This window comes from Mesoplodon densirostris, chromosome 7 (genome assembly GCF_025265405.1).
Source record: "Mesoplodon densirostris isolate mMesDen1 chromosome 7, mMesDen1 primary haplotype, whole genome shotgun sequence".
NCBI classification, from domain to species: Eukaryota; Metazoa; Chordata; class Mammalia; order Artiodactyla; family Ziphiidae; genus Mesoplodon; species Mesoplodon densirostris.
Genome location: NC_082667.1, coordinates 75,447,307 through 75,464,474, shown reverse-complemented (window position 1 = coordinate 75,464,474; position 17,168 = coordinate 75,447,307). Strand labels below are relative to the sequence as shown.

Sequence of the window (17,168 nt, the reverse complement as noted above, 5' to 3'; positions counted from 1 at the left end):
CTTAAAATTGTTTGGCTACTCTAGGTCTTTTGCATTTGGTATAAATTTTAGAATCAGCCTGTCAATTTCAACCTTGCTAAATTCACTTACTAGTTCTGTAGGTTTTTTTTGGTAGATTTCTTAGAATTTTCTATGTACACATTATCTATAAATAACAACAGCTTTATTTCTTCCTTTCCAATGGCTTTTAATTCTTTTTCATTTGTTATTGCACTGGCTAAGACTTCCAATATAAGAGTGTAGGAGTGGTGAGACTGGACATCCTTGCCTTATTTCACACTTAGGGAGAAAGCATTTAGTCCTTCTCTATTCAGTATGATGCTAGCTACAGACTGTATGGATGCCTTTTGTCAGGTTGAGGAAGTTCTCTTTTATTTCTAGTTTGCTGTACTTGTCATGAATGAATATTGAATTTTGTCAAATGTTTTTTCTGCATCCACTGATATGATCATGTGGTTTTTCTTCTTTAGACTGTTAGCATGGTGGACTGCATTACAAGATTTTAAATATTGAATTAGCCTTGCATTCCTGGAATAAAACGCACTTGGTCATGGTGTGTTTTCTTCTTATACATGTATGCTGGATTCAATTTGCTACTATTTTGTTGAGGATTTCTACATCTATATTCATGAGGGACACTGGTCTGCAGTTTAATTTTCTTGTACTACCTTTGTCTAATTTTTGGTATCAAGATAATACTGCCCTCATAAAATTAGCTCTCTTCTATTTTCTGGAAGAGACTATGTAGAACTGGTGTTATTTCTCCCTTTAAGTCGTTGGGAGAATTTGCAGTGAAGTAATCTGTGCCTGGAGAGTTGTTTTATGGAAGGCTTTTGAGCCTGGCTGCTGATTTTGCAAATAAACTTTAATTGGACCACAACCACACCCACTCATTTACCTATGGGTCTGCAGGTCCCCACTGCTGCCACTGTTACTGCTGCCACCACTGCAGGATCACTTGGGGGCTGCGGTATGGGAGAACAGAGAAGAAACATAGAAAAGAAAAATGGGGATTTCCCCCCACTCTCTCTAACCATTAGGAGACCCCTTCCCCACTCCTCAAGCTAGAATCAGAGGGCTCCTTTGGCAGCTCTTCCTGTCTGTGCTGAGGCCCTCTTCTGAGTTTCAGGCTGTCTGGAGTCCAGGCTAGGGGATACTGAAGGAAAACTAATCACAAATTTACCACCAGTTCAGTGGTGCTTCGAATTCTGGTCATCTTCTCCAATTTATCTGCTATTATGTACTTTTCAGAGATTTCAAAGAGCTGTTCCATGCATTCTGGTTTTAAAGCTGTGTTCAGTGAGACAGATGGGATGAATGCACTTATGTCACTGGGAACCAGAATTACTGTCTTTATATTTCCCGTAAACAGCATTTAGTTAGTTCTTGCTTTTATTCTGTTTATTTCTGCCTTTTAATTGGCATGTTTAGACTATTAACATTTTTAAAAAGACCTAACTTTTTAAAGCAGGTTTATGTTTACAACAAAACTGAGAGGAAGGTACAGAGACTTCCCATATCCCCCGGCCCCCACACATGCACGGCCTCCCCCACTATCAACATCACTCATTGGAATGGTACTTTTTTTTTTTTTTTTAACCAAGGATGCACCCACACTGATGATACATCATAATCACCAAAATTCTGTAGTTTACCTTAGGGTTCACTCTTGGTGTTACATATTCTACGAGTTTGGACACATGTAAATGACATATATCCATATTATAGTATCATAAAGAATATCTTCACTGCCCTAAAACCCTCTGTGTTCTGGTTATTTGTATCCCCTGCCCCTAGCAACCACTGATCTTTTTATTATCGCCATAGTTTTGCTTTTTCTAGAATGTCATTATCACACATCACATAGTGTACTGTATAGCCTTTTCAGATTGGCTTCTTTCACTTAGTAATATGTGTTTAAGATGCCTCCATGTCTTTTCACGGGCTCATAACTCATTTCTTTTTAGCACTGAATGAAATTCCATCATCTGGATGTATAGACCATTCATATTTAATATAATTATCAATACGTTTGAATTTAAGTCTACCACCATACCTTTTGTTTTCTATTTGTCCATTTGTTTATGTTCCTATCTTCTCTTGAATTGAATAGTCTTTTCAGGATTCTATTTTATCTCCACTACTAGCTTATTCTTTGTACTCACACATTTACCATTTCTGGCATTTTCCACTCCTTTGTTTAGAGTGGAATTTTCTAAATATTGAAAATTTTGGTGATATTTTCTTTCCACTTGAAGAGCTTACTTTAATATATTTTGTATTGTTGGTCTGCTCCTCTCTCTATGTTTTCTTTTTCTCTGGTTAAAGTTTTTTTTTTTTTTTTTAAATTATCACTGCATATCAGCAATTTGTTTATGATGTGTCTTGGGGTTGTTTTCTTTGTGTTGATCCTTCTTGGAGCTCACTCAATTTCTTGGAGTTCACTCAATTTCTTCAATCTATGAGTTATAGTTTTTATCAAATATAAGAAAATTTTATCCATTATGTTTTCTGCCCCTGTTTCTTCCATGGACTTCTACTATTATATTTAAGATTGAACGCTGCATATTTTCCCACAGGTTACTGTGGATACATTAATTTTTTTAAAAAAATCTTTTTCCCCCTCTCTGTGCTTCTTTTTGGATACATTTTATTGCTGTATTTTTACGTTCTCTGATCTTTCCTGCCGTTAACTCCATCAAATGACATTTTCACTTCAGATGTTGTAATTTCCATCTCTAGAAGTCCTATTTGGATTGTAAATATCTTCTCATATTTTCCTATGTTCATATAAAAGTAGTTATAATATATTTCAACATGCTTGTGTGCTAATTCTATCATTTCTGGGTTTGTTTCTACTGACTGGTATTTTCCTGCATTCAATGTTTGATTGAATGCTGGCCATGTTGAATTTTATGTCATTGAACATTTGATATTATTGTTCTCCTTTGTTGCTATTAAGGTTACATGCAGTTCAGTTTTTCCTCTTAAGACTTGTTTTTAAGCTTTGTTAAGGAGCATCCAGAGTTGCCTTTACTCAAGGGATAGTTTATTCCCACTACTATGGTCTTTCTGAAATCTCCACTGAATAGAGTCCAGAAAGACGCTCCACTCTAGCTTGTTGAAATTTGAATACCCCACAGCCCTGTGTAAATGCTGGGAAATATCTGGTTCACAACTACTCCAACTGCTTTGCCTGACCTCAGGCATTTCATCCCACATGCATACATCTTAGCACTCATCTAAAACTCAAGGGCGTATCTTATGGAGATCTCCAGAGCTCTTTTTCTGACTAGTGTGTACCCCAATACTCTGCCCCAGAACTTCTGGCTTCTATTCATCAGTACTACCACCAAAGGCTTACTATAGCAGGGTTAAAAAAAAAATTCTTGTAACTGAGAATGACCATTTTCCTTACTCTGAAATTTCCCTTTCAAACTCTCCGCAGGTTGCGCTATTTTAGGGGAGCCTATTGGCCTTACCATTTAAATGGTACACACAATGGCAATGAAAGAAATAGAGAATGTAGATGGTGCCAGAGGGCAGCATTAGAATCATATACCTTCTTCACAGTATTCTGAAAAAGCTGAATCAATTACTCTAAGGATTACTGGGTAAGGAATATTTAGGATTTCAAAACTTCACTAGGCATCAAATAATACTTTGTTGTAATTAGGTAGGAGAAAATTCAAATGCTATCTTAAATCCCCCTCAAGATTAAAACATGAAAGAATTAGTATTGCCCTTAGAATTTTAGCATTAAGACAACAAAATGGTTACAGTGAGGAAAAAAAGCAGTATTTTCAATTTTCCCAAAATCAATCCAAATACCAGAGCTAAACAAAAAACAAAACAAAGAAACAGAAATGAGGATGTGTTGGCTTCATTTCAGTTTTGCTGTGCTCAAGCTTTCTAGAGAAAGAGAAAATGACGCCATCAAGGTTTTATTTCCATAGCACTGCAACCTCAAAGTGAAAAAAATGACAAGGTGCTGCTTTACTCTAACAGTGTTTATTTACATCTGCTAAATTCCTTTATGCCTCAACAGTGAAATCAAAACCACATTAGAATTTTATGAAATATTTTAAACACAAAGAGAATGATTTAATGACCTCTACTCAGCTTTGTCAAATCTTAACATTCTGCCACAGTTCCTTCAGTTTTTAAAAGAAATAGTTCAGATACATGGCACTAAACCCCCTTTGTAGCCTTCCCTGATCCTACTTCCATCCTTCCCTAAAGGGAACCACTACCATGAATTCAGTAGTTACCATTCTTAAGTGTTGCTTCTTACTTTTACTATGTGTGTGTGTACGTACAGCTGTTTTACATGTTTTTAAGCTTCATATAAATCGTATATTGTAGGAATCATTCTGCAAATTTTTGCTCAGTGTTGCTTTTGAGAGACACACAAATAATTTGATGTTGAATATCTTTACAATGAAGTCTGTTGTACATTCAGTTTTCCTACAGTCAGAAGGCTTTCAGTGAAGATGGGACAAGAAGACTTATATGTAATAAGCAGTTAAAAAAAATTCCATAATCAAATTCTAACTTTTGGAGTTAAATGTGTAGGTATGTAAGAACTATAGGTGCTCCTGTAAGTGAACAATCAATGAGATGAATGTAGAATTGGATCAGTCTTCAAACACTATGTAAGATTTGAGGAGGTGGACACAGTGGAGAGCATTGTAGACAAATAAAAATGTATTTTGAATATAATAACTACTGAATGACATTCTCTTTAATTTACACTTTACTTCTACTGGTGATATTTCTCTTTAGTCACTTGGAAATGAGAACATTTTCTTTTATTTATATTTGCTACTTAACACATATTAGCTATTACTTAAAGAAAAATTTTCTGATTTTGTGGTACTCAAAATAAGAGCTACATAATGTCACATATATTTTAACTGGCAGAAATTAAATTTAAATAAAAGTTTTCTTTAACTTACTTCTTTAATAAAACGATATGCCACCTAAAATTTATGTACATGGTAAACTCTAAGAACTTATCTTAGTATGTCATATTGCTTCAAATACAGTGGGCAAAGAAAAAGTGGTTGTAGAATAAATGAATATTGTTTACTTCAGGATGGATAAGACATTTTCCCCCTTTTTCTTTCTTACCTGATTTAACTGAAAATGGCTTTTCCAATAGGAATACTGTTTGTTTCCAGTGTGTTTGGGTACTCTGGGGGCCCGTAGAGAACACGACCTGCATTGGTGGAGTTCAAAAGCACCCAATGAAGTACAAGATTTTTAATATCATGGTACATTAATCTACTACATCTAATACAAGCTCCAACTGCTTACAACAGCAAAATGCTTATGATCAAACACCTTGGGGCACAAAAATAAAATACAATGTATTTCACATAATTGATTCTTATGAGACAACTCGTGATACTTACCTTGTTGTGGCAATTCTTCTCAAAATATATATCGAAGTAGCCAGCAAATGCCTGTTTAAAAACAAAGGAATATAAATAATTATTGAACTAATTACATAACAACTGATTATACAGTCTTAAGCCATGGCAAATAAGAAACCATTTCCAATATCAGACACTCTTAAACTTATGGCAGGTCACTATTTTTCCTGGAAAACATGATATTAATAAAAATAAAGTAATATAATTTGGCTTTTCCCTACAGAAACAACATAATAATAAGGGCAACAAGGCTAATCAAATACTCAGTATGTGTTAAATTAGAGAAATGACTGTGGTGGACCACTGAAAGGTGAGAATCTATGTGGAGAAAGGCTCATGCGGCCCCTCGCCCATCCAGACTCTTCCACTGAGATGCTGCCATGTAAGTCAAGCCTCCACACAACTGCAGCAGCATGAAAAACCCTAGGAGCAGAACTAGTATGTAAGTCCAGTCCAGACTGCAGAAACACAGACAAGTAAACCTACATGATTTTTGACTTCAAGGCGCTAAGTTTTGGAGTGGTTTGCTAACACAGCAATAAATAACTAAAACATACTCTTTTATATGAAGCCAGCTCATTTAATTTCTTCTGATCTTGTTCATCCAATTTTAAAGCAAAGTACTATGATTATTTTTGTGATGAGATAAATGAAATTTTAAAATATTATGTATTTTTTTCCTGAAAATAAAAACAAGACTATTCAAATTAAACGTACATGTAGGCAAATACCCAAAGAAGAAACTCCAACATAACTCTTAGGTTTACTGTAACAGTTTACAAAAAGGCCTCTAGAAGAAATTAACCTGTTCAAACAAATAAATAATTTTCACTTATTTTTGTTTAAAATTTAAATGATACCATTCCTTTTTCTTTCACTAGGGGGACAGGCCTGACTTAATCTATTTTAAAACTGGCATTAAATAAAGCTTATAAAGTCTTAAAAACTGGAAACTGATTACTGAAAAATCACTATAAAGCTAATTACTGTACTTTCCTGTTTTTGTTAAGAATGTGGAGTTTTATTGATCTGTAGGGTTAATGTGGATTGGGCCCAAACCAAATTCAATATTCCATTTATTGTGTTGTTCATCGTTGCTTGTTTCCTCTTTAGTTCTTCTAGGTCCTTGTTAAATGTTTCTTGCATTTTGTCTATTCTATTTCCAAGATTTTGGATCATCTTTACTATCATTATTCTGAATTCTTTTTCAGGTAGACTGCCTATTTCCTCATCATTTGTTAGGTCTGGTGGGTTTTTATCTTGCTCCTTCATCTGCTGTGTGTTTTTCTGTCTTCTCATTTTGCTTATCTTACTGTGTTTGGGGTCTCCTTTTTTGCAGGCTACAGGTTCGTAGTTCCCGTTGTTTTTGGTGTCTGCCCCCAGTGGCTAAGGTTGGTTCAGTGGGTTGTGTAGGCTTCCTGGTGGAGGGGACTAGTGCCTGTGTTCTGGTGGATGAGGCTGGATCTTGTCTTTCTGGTGGGCAGGTCCACGTCTGGTGGTGTGTTTTGGGGTGTCTGTGGCCTTATTATGATTTTAGGCAGCCTCTCTGCTAATGGATGGGGCTGTGTTCCTGTCTTGCTAGTTGTTTGGCATAGGGTGTCCAGCACTGTAGCCTGCTGGTCGTTGAGTGAAGCTGGGTCTTGGCATTGAGATGGAGATCTCTGGGAGATTTTCGCCATTTGATATTATGTGGAGCTGGGAGGTCTCTTGTGGACCAGTGTCCTGAACTTGGCTCTCCCACCTCAGTGGCAAAGCCCTGATGCCTGGCTGGAGCACCAAGAGCCTTTCATCCACACGGCTCAGAATAAAAGGGAGAAAAAGTAAGAAAGAAAGGAAAGAAAGGAAAGAAAAAGAAAGAAAGAAAGAAAGAAAGAAAGAAAAAGAAAGGAAGGAAGGAAGGAAGAAAGGAAGGAGAGAGAGAGAAAGAAAGAGAGAGACAGAAAGAAAGAAAGGATAAAATAAAAGATAAAATAAAGTTATTAAAATAAAAAATAATTATTAAGAAAAAAAATTTTTAAGTAAAAAAAAAAAAAAAAAACAAAAAACGGACGGACAGAACCCTAGGACAAATGGTGAAAGCTAAGCTATACAGACAAAATCTCACACAGAAGTATACACATACACACTCACAAAAAGAGAAAAAGGGAAAAATATATATATATATATATATATCGTTGCTCCCGAAGTCCACCTCCTCAATTTGGGATGATTCATTGTCTATTCAGGTATTCCAGAGATGCAGGGTACATCAAGTTGATTGTGGAGATTTAATCCGCTGCTCCCGAGGCTGCTGGGAGAGATTTCCCTTTCTCTTCTTTGTTCGCACAGCTCCTGGGGCTCAGCTTTGGATTTGGCCCCGCCTCTGCATGTAGGTCGCCTGAGGGCGTCTGTTCTTCGCTCAGACAGGACGGGGGGAGGGAGGGATTCGGAGTGCGGGATGAGCCTGCTGCGGCAGGGGCCGGCGTTGCACCAGCCTGAGGCGCACCGTGCGTTCTCCTGGGGAAGTTGTCCCTCCATCACGGGACCCTGGCTGTGGAGGGCTGCACAGGCTCCCGGGAGGGGAGGTGGGGATAGTGACCTGTGCTCACACACAGGCTTCTTGGTGGTGGCAGCAGCAGCCTTAGCGTCTCATGCCAGTCTCTGGGGTCCGCGCTGATAGCTGCGGCTCGCGCCAGTCTCTGGAGCTCCTTTAAGCAGCGCTCTTAATCCCCTCTCCTCGCGCACCAGGAAACAAAGAGGGAAGAAAAAGTCTCCTGCCTCTTCGCAGGTCCAGACTTTTTCCCGGACTCCCTCCCGGCCAGCGTGGTGCACTAACCCCTTCAGGCTGTGTTCACACAGCCAACCCCAGTCCACTTCCTGGGATCCGACCAAAGCCCGAGCCTCAGTTCCCAGCCCCCGCCCGCCCCGGCGAGTGAGCAGACAAGCCTCTCGGGCTGGTGAGTGCAGGTCGGCACCGATCCTCTGTGCGGGAAGCTCTCCGCTTTGCCCTCCGCACCCTTGTTGTGCGCTCTCATCCGTGGCTCCGAAGCTTCCCCCCGCCGGCGTCCTGTCTCCGACAGTGAAGGGGCTTCTAGTATGTGGAAACCTTTCCTCCTTCACAGCTCCCTCCCACTGGTGCAGGTCCCTTCCCTATTCTTTGTCTCTGTTTTTTCTTTTTTCTTTTGCCCTACCCAGGTACGAGGGGAGTTTCTTGACTTTTGGGAGGTCTGAGGTCTTCTGCCAGCGTTGTGGGTGTTCTATAGGAGCAGTTCCACGTGTAGATGTATTTCTGATGTATCTGTGGGGAGGAACGTCATCTCCGCGTCTTACTCTTCCGTCATCTTCCTCAACTCCTCTCCAAATTCAATATTTAATCTTGAGGTTCATTATACTTTAGATACCGAGAGAATCAAAATACTATATAATTCTGTCAAACTGAAAAACCTGTATAAGTCTCAGACCAATCCCTAAACTGTGTATGTGCAAGAGAGACCCAAAACAGTATAGCAAACTCTTAGAGAATGGAAATGAGATTTGAACCATTGTCTGCCAAGACACTGCTGACAGAACTTATATTCTGACTTTGGATGGACTGCCTGTTAACAACGAACATCAACACTGTCCAGATGATTATAACCCAACTAAGAGTCCACAATATCCAGGATACAATCCAATATTACTCAACATACAAAGTCCAGGAAAATGTAACCAACTCTCAAAAGAAAAGACAATCAACAGATGCCAATGCTGAGATGACCCAGATGCTGGTACTATCAGACAAAGACTTAAAGCAAATAACTATGCTGGTATAAGTTAATAGCAATGATGTAAAATAAACACACTGAAATGAATCAAAAGATAGGAATTCTCAGTAGAGAAATAGAAACTATGAAAAGAGAACCAAATGGAAATTTCAGAACTGAAAAACACATAACTGAAACAAAAAACTTCCTGGGCTGAACTGCTGAATTGCAGAATGGAGATGATAGAGGGGGACAAGGTCAGTGAATCTGAAGTTAGATCAACAGAAATTATCTAATTTTAAAAAACAAGGGGAAAAGACTGAAATAAAATGCCCAGAGCCTCAGGGACCTGTGGAACTAACATACATGTAATAGGAGGTCCAGATGGAAAAGAAAAAGATATTGGAACAAAACAAACAAAAAAACCCCCAAAACAAAATCCTTTCAAAATTCGATATCCAGGAAAAACATCCTTTAGGAATGAAGATAAAATAAATGAATTTTCAAGTGAAGGAATATTAAAAGAATCCATTGCTAACAGGCTTTTTAGAAGACATTTTAAAGGAAGTTCTTCAGGCTGATGGGCAATAATACTGGAAGGAAACCCGAAACATCAAAAATGAGAGAAGAACGATAAACAGTTGGGTAAATATAAAATACTATGTTTCCCCTCTGAATTCCTTTAAGATACTTAAGATTTTTTAATGCAAAAATTATAACATCATCTGGTGGGGTTTTCAATGTATGCACACGTACGCACAAAGATCGGTGTAAGGGGGCTTCCCTGGTGCCACAGTGGTTGAGGGTCCGCCTGCCAATGCAGGGGACACGGGTTCGTGCCCCGGTCCGGGAAGATCCCACATGCCGTGGAGTGGCTGGGCCCGTGAGCCATGGCCGCTGGGCCTGCGCATCCAGAGCCTGTGCTCCGCAACGGGAGAGGCCACAACAGTGAGAGGCCCGTGTATCGCAAAAAAAAAAAAAAAAAAAAAAGATCAGTGTAGGGGGTGGAGGGGTAGGAGGGAGGAAGAATGAAATCCCACCAGTATATACAAGTGTTTATAAAATCTGGAAATAAAGAAGGCTTATTTTTAAGTATCATAAGCAAGGCAGAAACTTAATAAAGAAAATTTTAAATTGTAGTATGAAAATTAAAAGATGAGTAACAGATCTGAGAGTATTTACAATATAGGTAACAAAGGCTCACTGTCCTTTGTACATTAAGCTACTACAAATTTAAAAGAAAGCAATACATCAAAAGAAACTAACAAAAGAAAAGCAGGAAATTTACAAAAGAAAAATCAAATGATTAATAAACATGTTAAAGGGCTTCCCTGGTGGCGCAGTGGTTGAGAGTCCGCCTGCCGATGCAGGGGACACGGGTTCGTGCCCCGATCCCGGGGGATCCCGCATGCCGCGGAGCGGCTGGGCCCGCGAGCCATGGCCGCGGAGCCTGTGTGTCCGGAGCCTGTGCTCCGCAACGGGAGAGGCCACAGCAGTGAGAGGCCCGCGTACAGCAAAAAAAAAAAAAAAAAAAACAAAAACATATTAAAGAAACTGTTTCACCTACTTAGAAAAAAATAAGTAAATTAAGACAACATGATACAATTTTCCTTGATCATGTTGAGGAAAGGATTTTTTAAATGATAATATCTACAATTAGTGGGGAAAGGAACATTCATGCTGGGAAAGTAAACTGAAATAACCTTTCTAGGGGAATTAAGTAATACATATTAAAAGATAAAACATTTGTATTAAAAAGAAGTCAGACACAAAATAGTACACACAATATGATTCAATTTATATACAGGAAATTCAAAGACAGCAAAACTAATTTAGTGTTACAAGTCAGAACAGTATTATCCTTGCAATACAGGTAGAAACTGGAAGGGGTTATGTGATAGGCTCCTGGGTTGCTGGTAATACTCTTGTTTCTTAAGGTGAATGCTGGGTATATGGCGGGGTAATCACTTTGTGCAATTTTACCAAACTATACTTATGATTTGTGCACTTTTCTGTTTTCATGCACACAACTAAGACTTCATACAATGTACATACTCATTGATCCAGTAATTAAAAACTTCCAAAAATTAAGTATGCTTGCAAAGATTTAAACATGTCAATTTTAGCCCACATTTTCAACAACAGGTGATCAGTTAATAAAGCATAAAATCTACAAATAATAGAATACCATTTGGCCATCAAAAGTAATCCTGTAGACAAATATTTACTGATTTGGAAAAATAGTTGTGATATACTATTAGGTGAAAAGAATAATATTTATTTATTATGGGCACTTATTCTGTGTTACACAAATGTGAATATATACATCTATATGGAAAGATTTCACCAAGCTATTGGAAGTGGATGATAGATTTGGAATATTCATATTCTTTATGCTTATATATAATTTACATTTCCCATAAATATGAACAACTTCTGTGATAATAAGTTATTTTTAATACTACTTGAGTTAAATAATCTGTAATATTGCATAGAGAGGCACTCAACTATTACCTTTGTACATTTCCCTTAATGACTCTCAAAAATCACTCATCTCTGCACCCCAAGGGTTAGGGCAGTGTCTAATATATAGTAAGAACTAAATGAATTTGAAGAAAAAGAATGACAAGTTTTCCCCAACTAGTAATTCTACAAAAAGAACATTTTAAATAACTATTTTTCTTCTCAAAGAAGAGATTAGCAAAAGCAAATTAAGGGAAAGTAGCAGGTAAAGGAGAAAAGGTGTAAACAGAATAGTAATAGTAATAAAAACTATTGAAACGATATAAAAACATTAAGAAGATTTTTAAAGATTTTAGTAAGTGGGTTTCATGGGGAGAGAGTTACCTTATAACTATTCTTTAAGTTATACATAAGTTTTTATGTATTCCTTATACTCTATGTTACCAAAAAAGAAGGCGGAGGGGGAAAAAAAACCCTAGTTAGCTAATAAAACCTTTTGTGAAAACAACAAATTCAGGTTTAAAAAAAGCTCTTACAACATTATCAGAAAATGTGACCTGAGTCTGAAATACATATAAAATACACTAAGTGATATGTCATATATTTAACTCTGATAAAAATCAGACTGGTAATGTTAATATAGTAGAACACTGCAGAATTATAATTATAGAATATGGGTCTTAACAAAGAGGAGAAGCTGATACACAAGTTTACAACAAAATTTAAAAATAAAGATAAAAAGATTTGAGAATACAAAGATATTTTAGAACTGTCTTCCAATCCCCAAATCCAACTATCTATGAAATTTAGTTAAAAATCAAAAAAGAAATTAATGCTTGCCCAGATACCCAAAACTACAGTGAAATATTGAGTAGTTTGGGGATAAGCAAAAAACAGTTTATAAGTCTGAAGACAAATAAATAAAATAAGAAAGAAAAATAAAAATGAAAGACAGCTATTTTATAGTTCCCTCTGAAGTGCGTTACAGTATATCCAACTCCTCATGCAGATTTACCCTCCTAATGATGTTTGGTTGCGGGTAGTATTAAAATCAGTTCCATAGCAAACATTAATCAGAAGCATGAGGAGAAGTCAGAAAGAAATTCACCTGGGATTTAAAATTACATGCAGATAATGTACTCATCAGAGAACTAGCATTCACTTAACTGAGAAAGTGGAAGATGCTTGCTCTGAAAAACCAAAGGGATTTTCTGGGTTTAAAATGGTATTTACTCTCAAATACAAGCAAGGCCTAAAATGCCACGTTAGGGAAAGGGCTTCCTTTTTTTTCTCCCCCCTGTATAAATGATCCTTGATAATTAAAATAGATTATTAGAAAAAAAGAGGAAAAAACCTTAAACTTGAAACATAGTCATATAAACTAGTGGAACTATGATCAGTGTTTTTATTTCTGCAAGGCCATTATAAACAATCAAATATGTCAGCTGATTTGGGGACAAAACTATTCATTTTGCTGCAGAATATAAACATACAACTATTTTTCAATTATAGTTTCACCTCCTTGTTACCATCACTTTGACAGGCTATCTCTAGGTGTTTTAAATGTTAATTTCAATGAACTTACACTCTGTCTGTGGAAGTCATTCAAATACAAGAATAAACCACCACCACAGGAAATTGAAAATGATGACTAACAGGCAATGGTAATAAATAACTGTAGCACAACTTGACATGTGCTTGAAAAAGATCAGATAGGTTTGAAGGCCTGACCACAGAAAAAATGTCCCTTTTGTTCCATACATATCTGTAGTCAGGGGCAAAGGGAATGCTAAGGAGAAAAATAAGCATTGAAATCAATTATCTATAGGAGCTGGGTTAATCTGCAAAGGCAAGGTCACAATGAAATAAATAAAATTTCACTGACTTACACCACACACCACAGTCAGAAAAATTTTAGTTATAAAAGTCACTTAGACTGAGAGAAAGAATGAGTGGTAATTACGAACAACAGTGATGATGACAGAAGGAAACAGAATGAAAGAAAAATATACAGTAAATTTCTGGGATAGTTTGATCACGCTTGTAATTTGGTGAGAATCTTCCATAATTACTTTGAAGTAGACAGGAAAATAATACAGACATGTAGCTTTACTGTGCATCTTAAATATTCCTAAGTATTAGAACAGAGTTTCACAATGAGCTGTTTTGTTTCTGCTTTGTGGATTTCACAAAAAGGAAAAACATAACACAGCATTTGTAAATTGAATCATTTGAAAATCTGTTTTAAGCCACGTTTTGCTTTTTCATCCCATACATACAAAGGTAGATGCAGTTCGTTTTATACATGCTCATTTGAAGAACAATGACATGGAATAAAAATGAATTACTTTCTCATGTATTTTGGTGTGATGAGTACTTCTTTAAAGCGGACATATCATGTGTCTATGTAACAGGATGGCAGCCAATGAAATAAGATCAGACTACACCTTATGATGAAAAAGGAAATTAAAAATTATCATTATCACTATCACCTGCAGGGAGTAATTTATCATTTCTGTTCTTCATTGGTATCATGTTCCAACAGCGTGTGGTTACAGCAGATACAATTAGGCAGCTGGCCACAGAAGTAGGAGGATAATGTGTTTTTGATGGAGTTTATCCAAGCATGGAGATAGAGTGCTTGTAATCCATGCAGCAGAATCACTATAACAAAAATACAATTCATTTTTTGTTGGAGTATTTCCTTCAAAATCTTAGTATGGAATTCAAAAGCTAACTGACGATGAGTCTGAAGGAAGTAAAGAAAGAGTAAGAAGATACTGCATAAAAAAGATTATACGTTTTAAGCTTACATCATTGTCTATAAACCAACCAGATGAAGATACAAATACAGGCCATACAAAGCTGCTGCATAAAGAGCATGAACTCTGATGGTGATAACTGGTATTTAAACTAAGAAGACATAATCAACAAAAATGAAAATTACATATTATGATATTCTCCCAATGTTAACAATAGCTTAAATTATAGACTCTTTCCTCTTCAAATAATTTTCTATTTTATCCCAAGAGGAAATTTGCATCTTTGCTTTCTTTCCTGATTCCTCTAGGGAACAATACACGTTAAGTACCATATACTTCTCAAGGGATATTGCCAAACTGAGTAGTGTTTAGAAATAGATCAAGCAATATGGAAAGCATCAAAACAGACCACAGGTCTCAGAATATTTTTAAAAGGTACTTTTACTGAAAAACTCAACATAACTAATTTTTGATCTACTTAAAATATTCCCAAATTATAACTGAAATTCCTTTAAAATTTACTTAGATTTCTCCCTTGTAATTTCAAAATTGCTTATGAAAGTGGTTTTACGGAGCAGAAGAAATCACCTCTTCAGAACCTAAAACGTAAATTCTCTAATTCTGACGTTCTGTAGATTGACACCTTACATGGCCTAACTCCTTTACATTTCTTCCTAGCTACATACACAAGATATTATTTTATACATTCAATATTCACTGAGATTTACCAATATTTTCACTTAAAAAAACCTTTTAAAGTATAATGGACATGCAGAAAAGTACACAAAAGTGCACACCGTGGTGAATTTTCAAACAGAATACACCTATGATACCCACACTCAGATCAAGAACCAAAACACCCCAGCACCCAGTAGTCCCCCTAGGCACCTAGCCGACCCTAGGCACCCCCACAAGGTAACTACTACCCTGATTTTTTTCCCCAGCTTTATTGAGATATAATTGACATATAACAATGTGTAACGTAAGGTATGCCATATGTTGATTTAATGCACTTACACATTGCAAAACGATTACCACCATAGTATTAGCTAAACCCCCATCATATCACATGATTATCATTTCTTTTTTTGTGATGAGAACATTTAAAATCTATTCTCTTGGCAACCTTCAAGTATATATTATTAACTATAATCACCATGATGTACATTGGATCTCCAGAACTTATTCAACTTATAACTAGAAGTTTGTACCCTTGACCAACATTTCCCCATTTCTCCCATCCCACACTCCCTTGTAACTACCATTCTGATCTCTGTTTCTGAGTCTGGCTTTTTTATTTAGGTTCTATGTACAAGTGATATCAAACAATATTTGTTTTCTTCTGACATTTCACTTAGCATAATACACTCAAGGTCCATCCATGTTGTGGTAAATGGCAAGATTTCCTTCTTTTACAGCGGAATAATATTCCATATATGTGTGCATGTGCGTGTGTATATATATATATATATATATATATATATGTATATGGCATATCTTCTTTATCTATTCCACTGATGGACACTTAGGTTATTTCCATATCTTGACTATCATAAATAATGCTGCAATGACCGTGGGAGTGCAGATACCTCTTCAAGATCCTGTTTTCATTTCCTTTGGATATATACCCAGAAGTGGGATTGCTGGATCATATGGTAGTTCTATTTTTAATTTTTTCAGGAACTTCCATACTGTTTTCTATAGTAGCTGCACCAATTTACATTCCTACCCGAAGTGCACAAGGCTTCCCTTTTCTCCACATCCTGGCCAATACTTACCTCACTAACTACCCTGATTTCTAAAACAGATTCATTTTCCCTATTACATACTTCAAAGTGTAGTCTTTTGTGCCTGGCTAATTTTATTTATTATTGTTTTTGAGATTCACTTATACTATTGCATATTACCTATGCCGTTATATGGCTCTAAGACATATGTGACTATACAATTTATTTATCCAATCTACTGTTGACAGGTATTGAGTAGTTTTTTTTGTTTTGTTTTGATTACATGAATGAATCAACAGTTTGAATTTTATTTATGTATTTATTTATTTTTGGCTGTGTTGGGTCTTCGTTTCTGTGCGAGGGCTTTCTCTAGTTCCGGCGAGCAGGGACCACTCTTCATCACGGTGCGCGGGCCTCTATCGCAGCCTCTCTTGTTGCGGAGCACGGGTTCCAGATGCGCAGGCTCAGTAGTTGTGGTTCACGGGCCCAGTTGCTCCGCGGCATGCGGGATCCTCCCAGACCAGGGCTCAAACCCATGTCCCCTGCATTGGCAGGCAGATTCTCGACCACTGCGCCACCAGGGAAGCCCCTTGAGTAGTTTTAAGTTGGCACTTTTATGAACTTTTTTTATAATGTTTTTTGGTGAACATAAGTACTCAATGCTATTGGGTATATACCTAGGAGTGAAACTATTGCTATGTGCATATATATGTGCATATATAACTTTTGTTAATCTTTATTGCTTCCTTTATCTCTAGCCTTCCATCAGGGATTGTTTTTGTTTGCCTATATAGCCTTCAGAAATCAGTTTCCTGGGGCAAATTCTTTCTCTTTTTTTTTTTTTGCCTGCGCCACGTGGGATCTTAGTTCCTCGACCAGGGATCTAACCCATGCCCCCTGCAGTGGAAGCGTGGAGTCTTAACCACTGGACCGCCAGGGAAGTCCTTCTTTCTCTTTTTATTTGTTCATCTGAAATATCTATTTCAGCTTCATTCTTAAAAGTTATTTTAGTTGGGTAAAATTCAGAGTTGGCAGTTATTTTCTTTCAGCATAGTG

At 36.9% G+C, this 17,168-nt stretch overlaps 1 protein-coding gene across 1 annotated transcript in view; it reads right to left on the bottom strand.

Moving 5' to 3' along the window:
- PRMT3 (protein arginine methyltransferase 3) overlaps positions 1 to 17,168 on the bottom strand; it is a 153,123-nt gene that overhangs the window by 15,706 nt on the left and 120,249 nt on the right. The window contains exons 14-15 of the mRNA XM_060105019.1: positions 5,418 to 5,468; positions 5,134 to 5,221 (exon numbers count right to left, since the gene is read on the bottom strand). Coding sequence (XP_059961002.1) covers positions 5,134 to 5,221; positions 5,418 to 5,468 — 139 coding nt within the window. The remainder of the gene's footprint in view (positions 1 to 5,133; positions 5,222 to 5,417; positions 5,469 to 17,168) is intronic.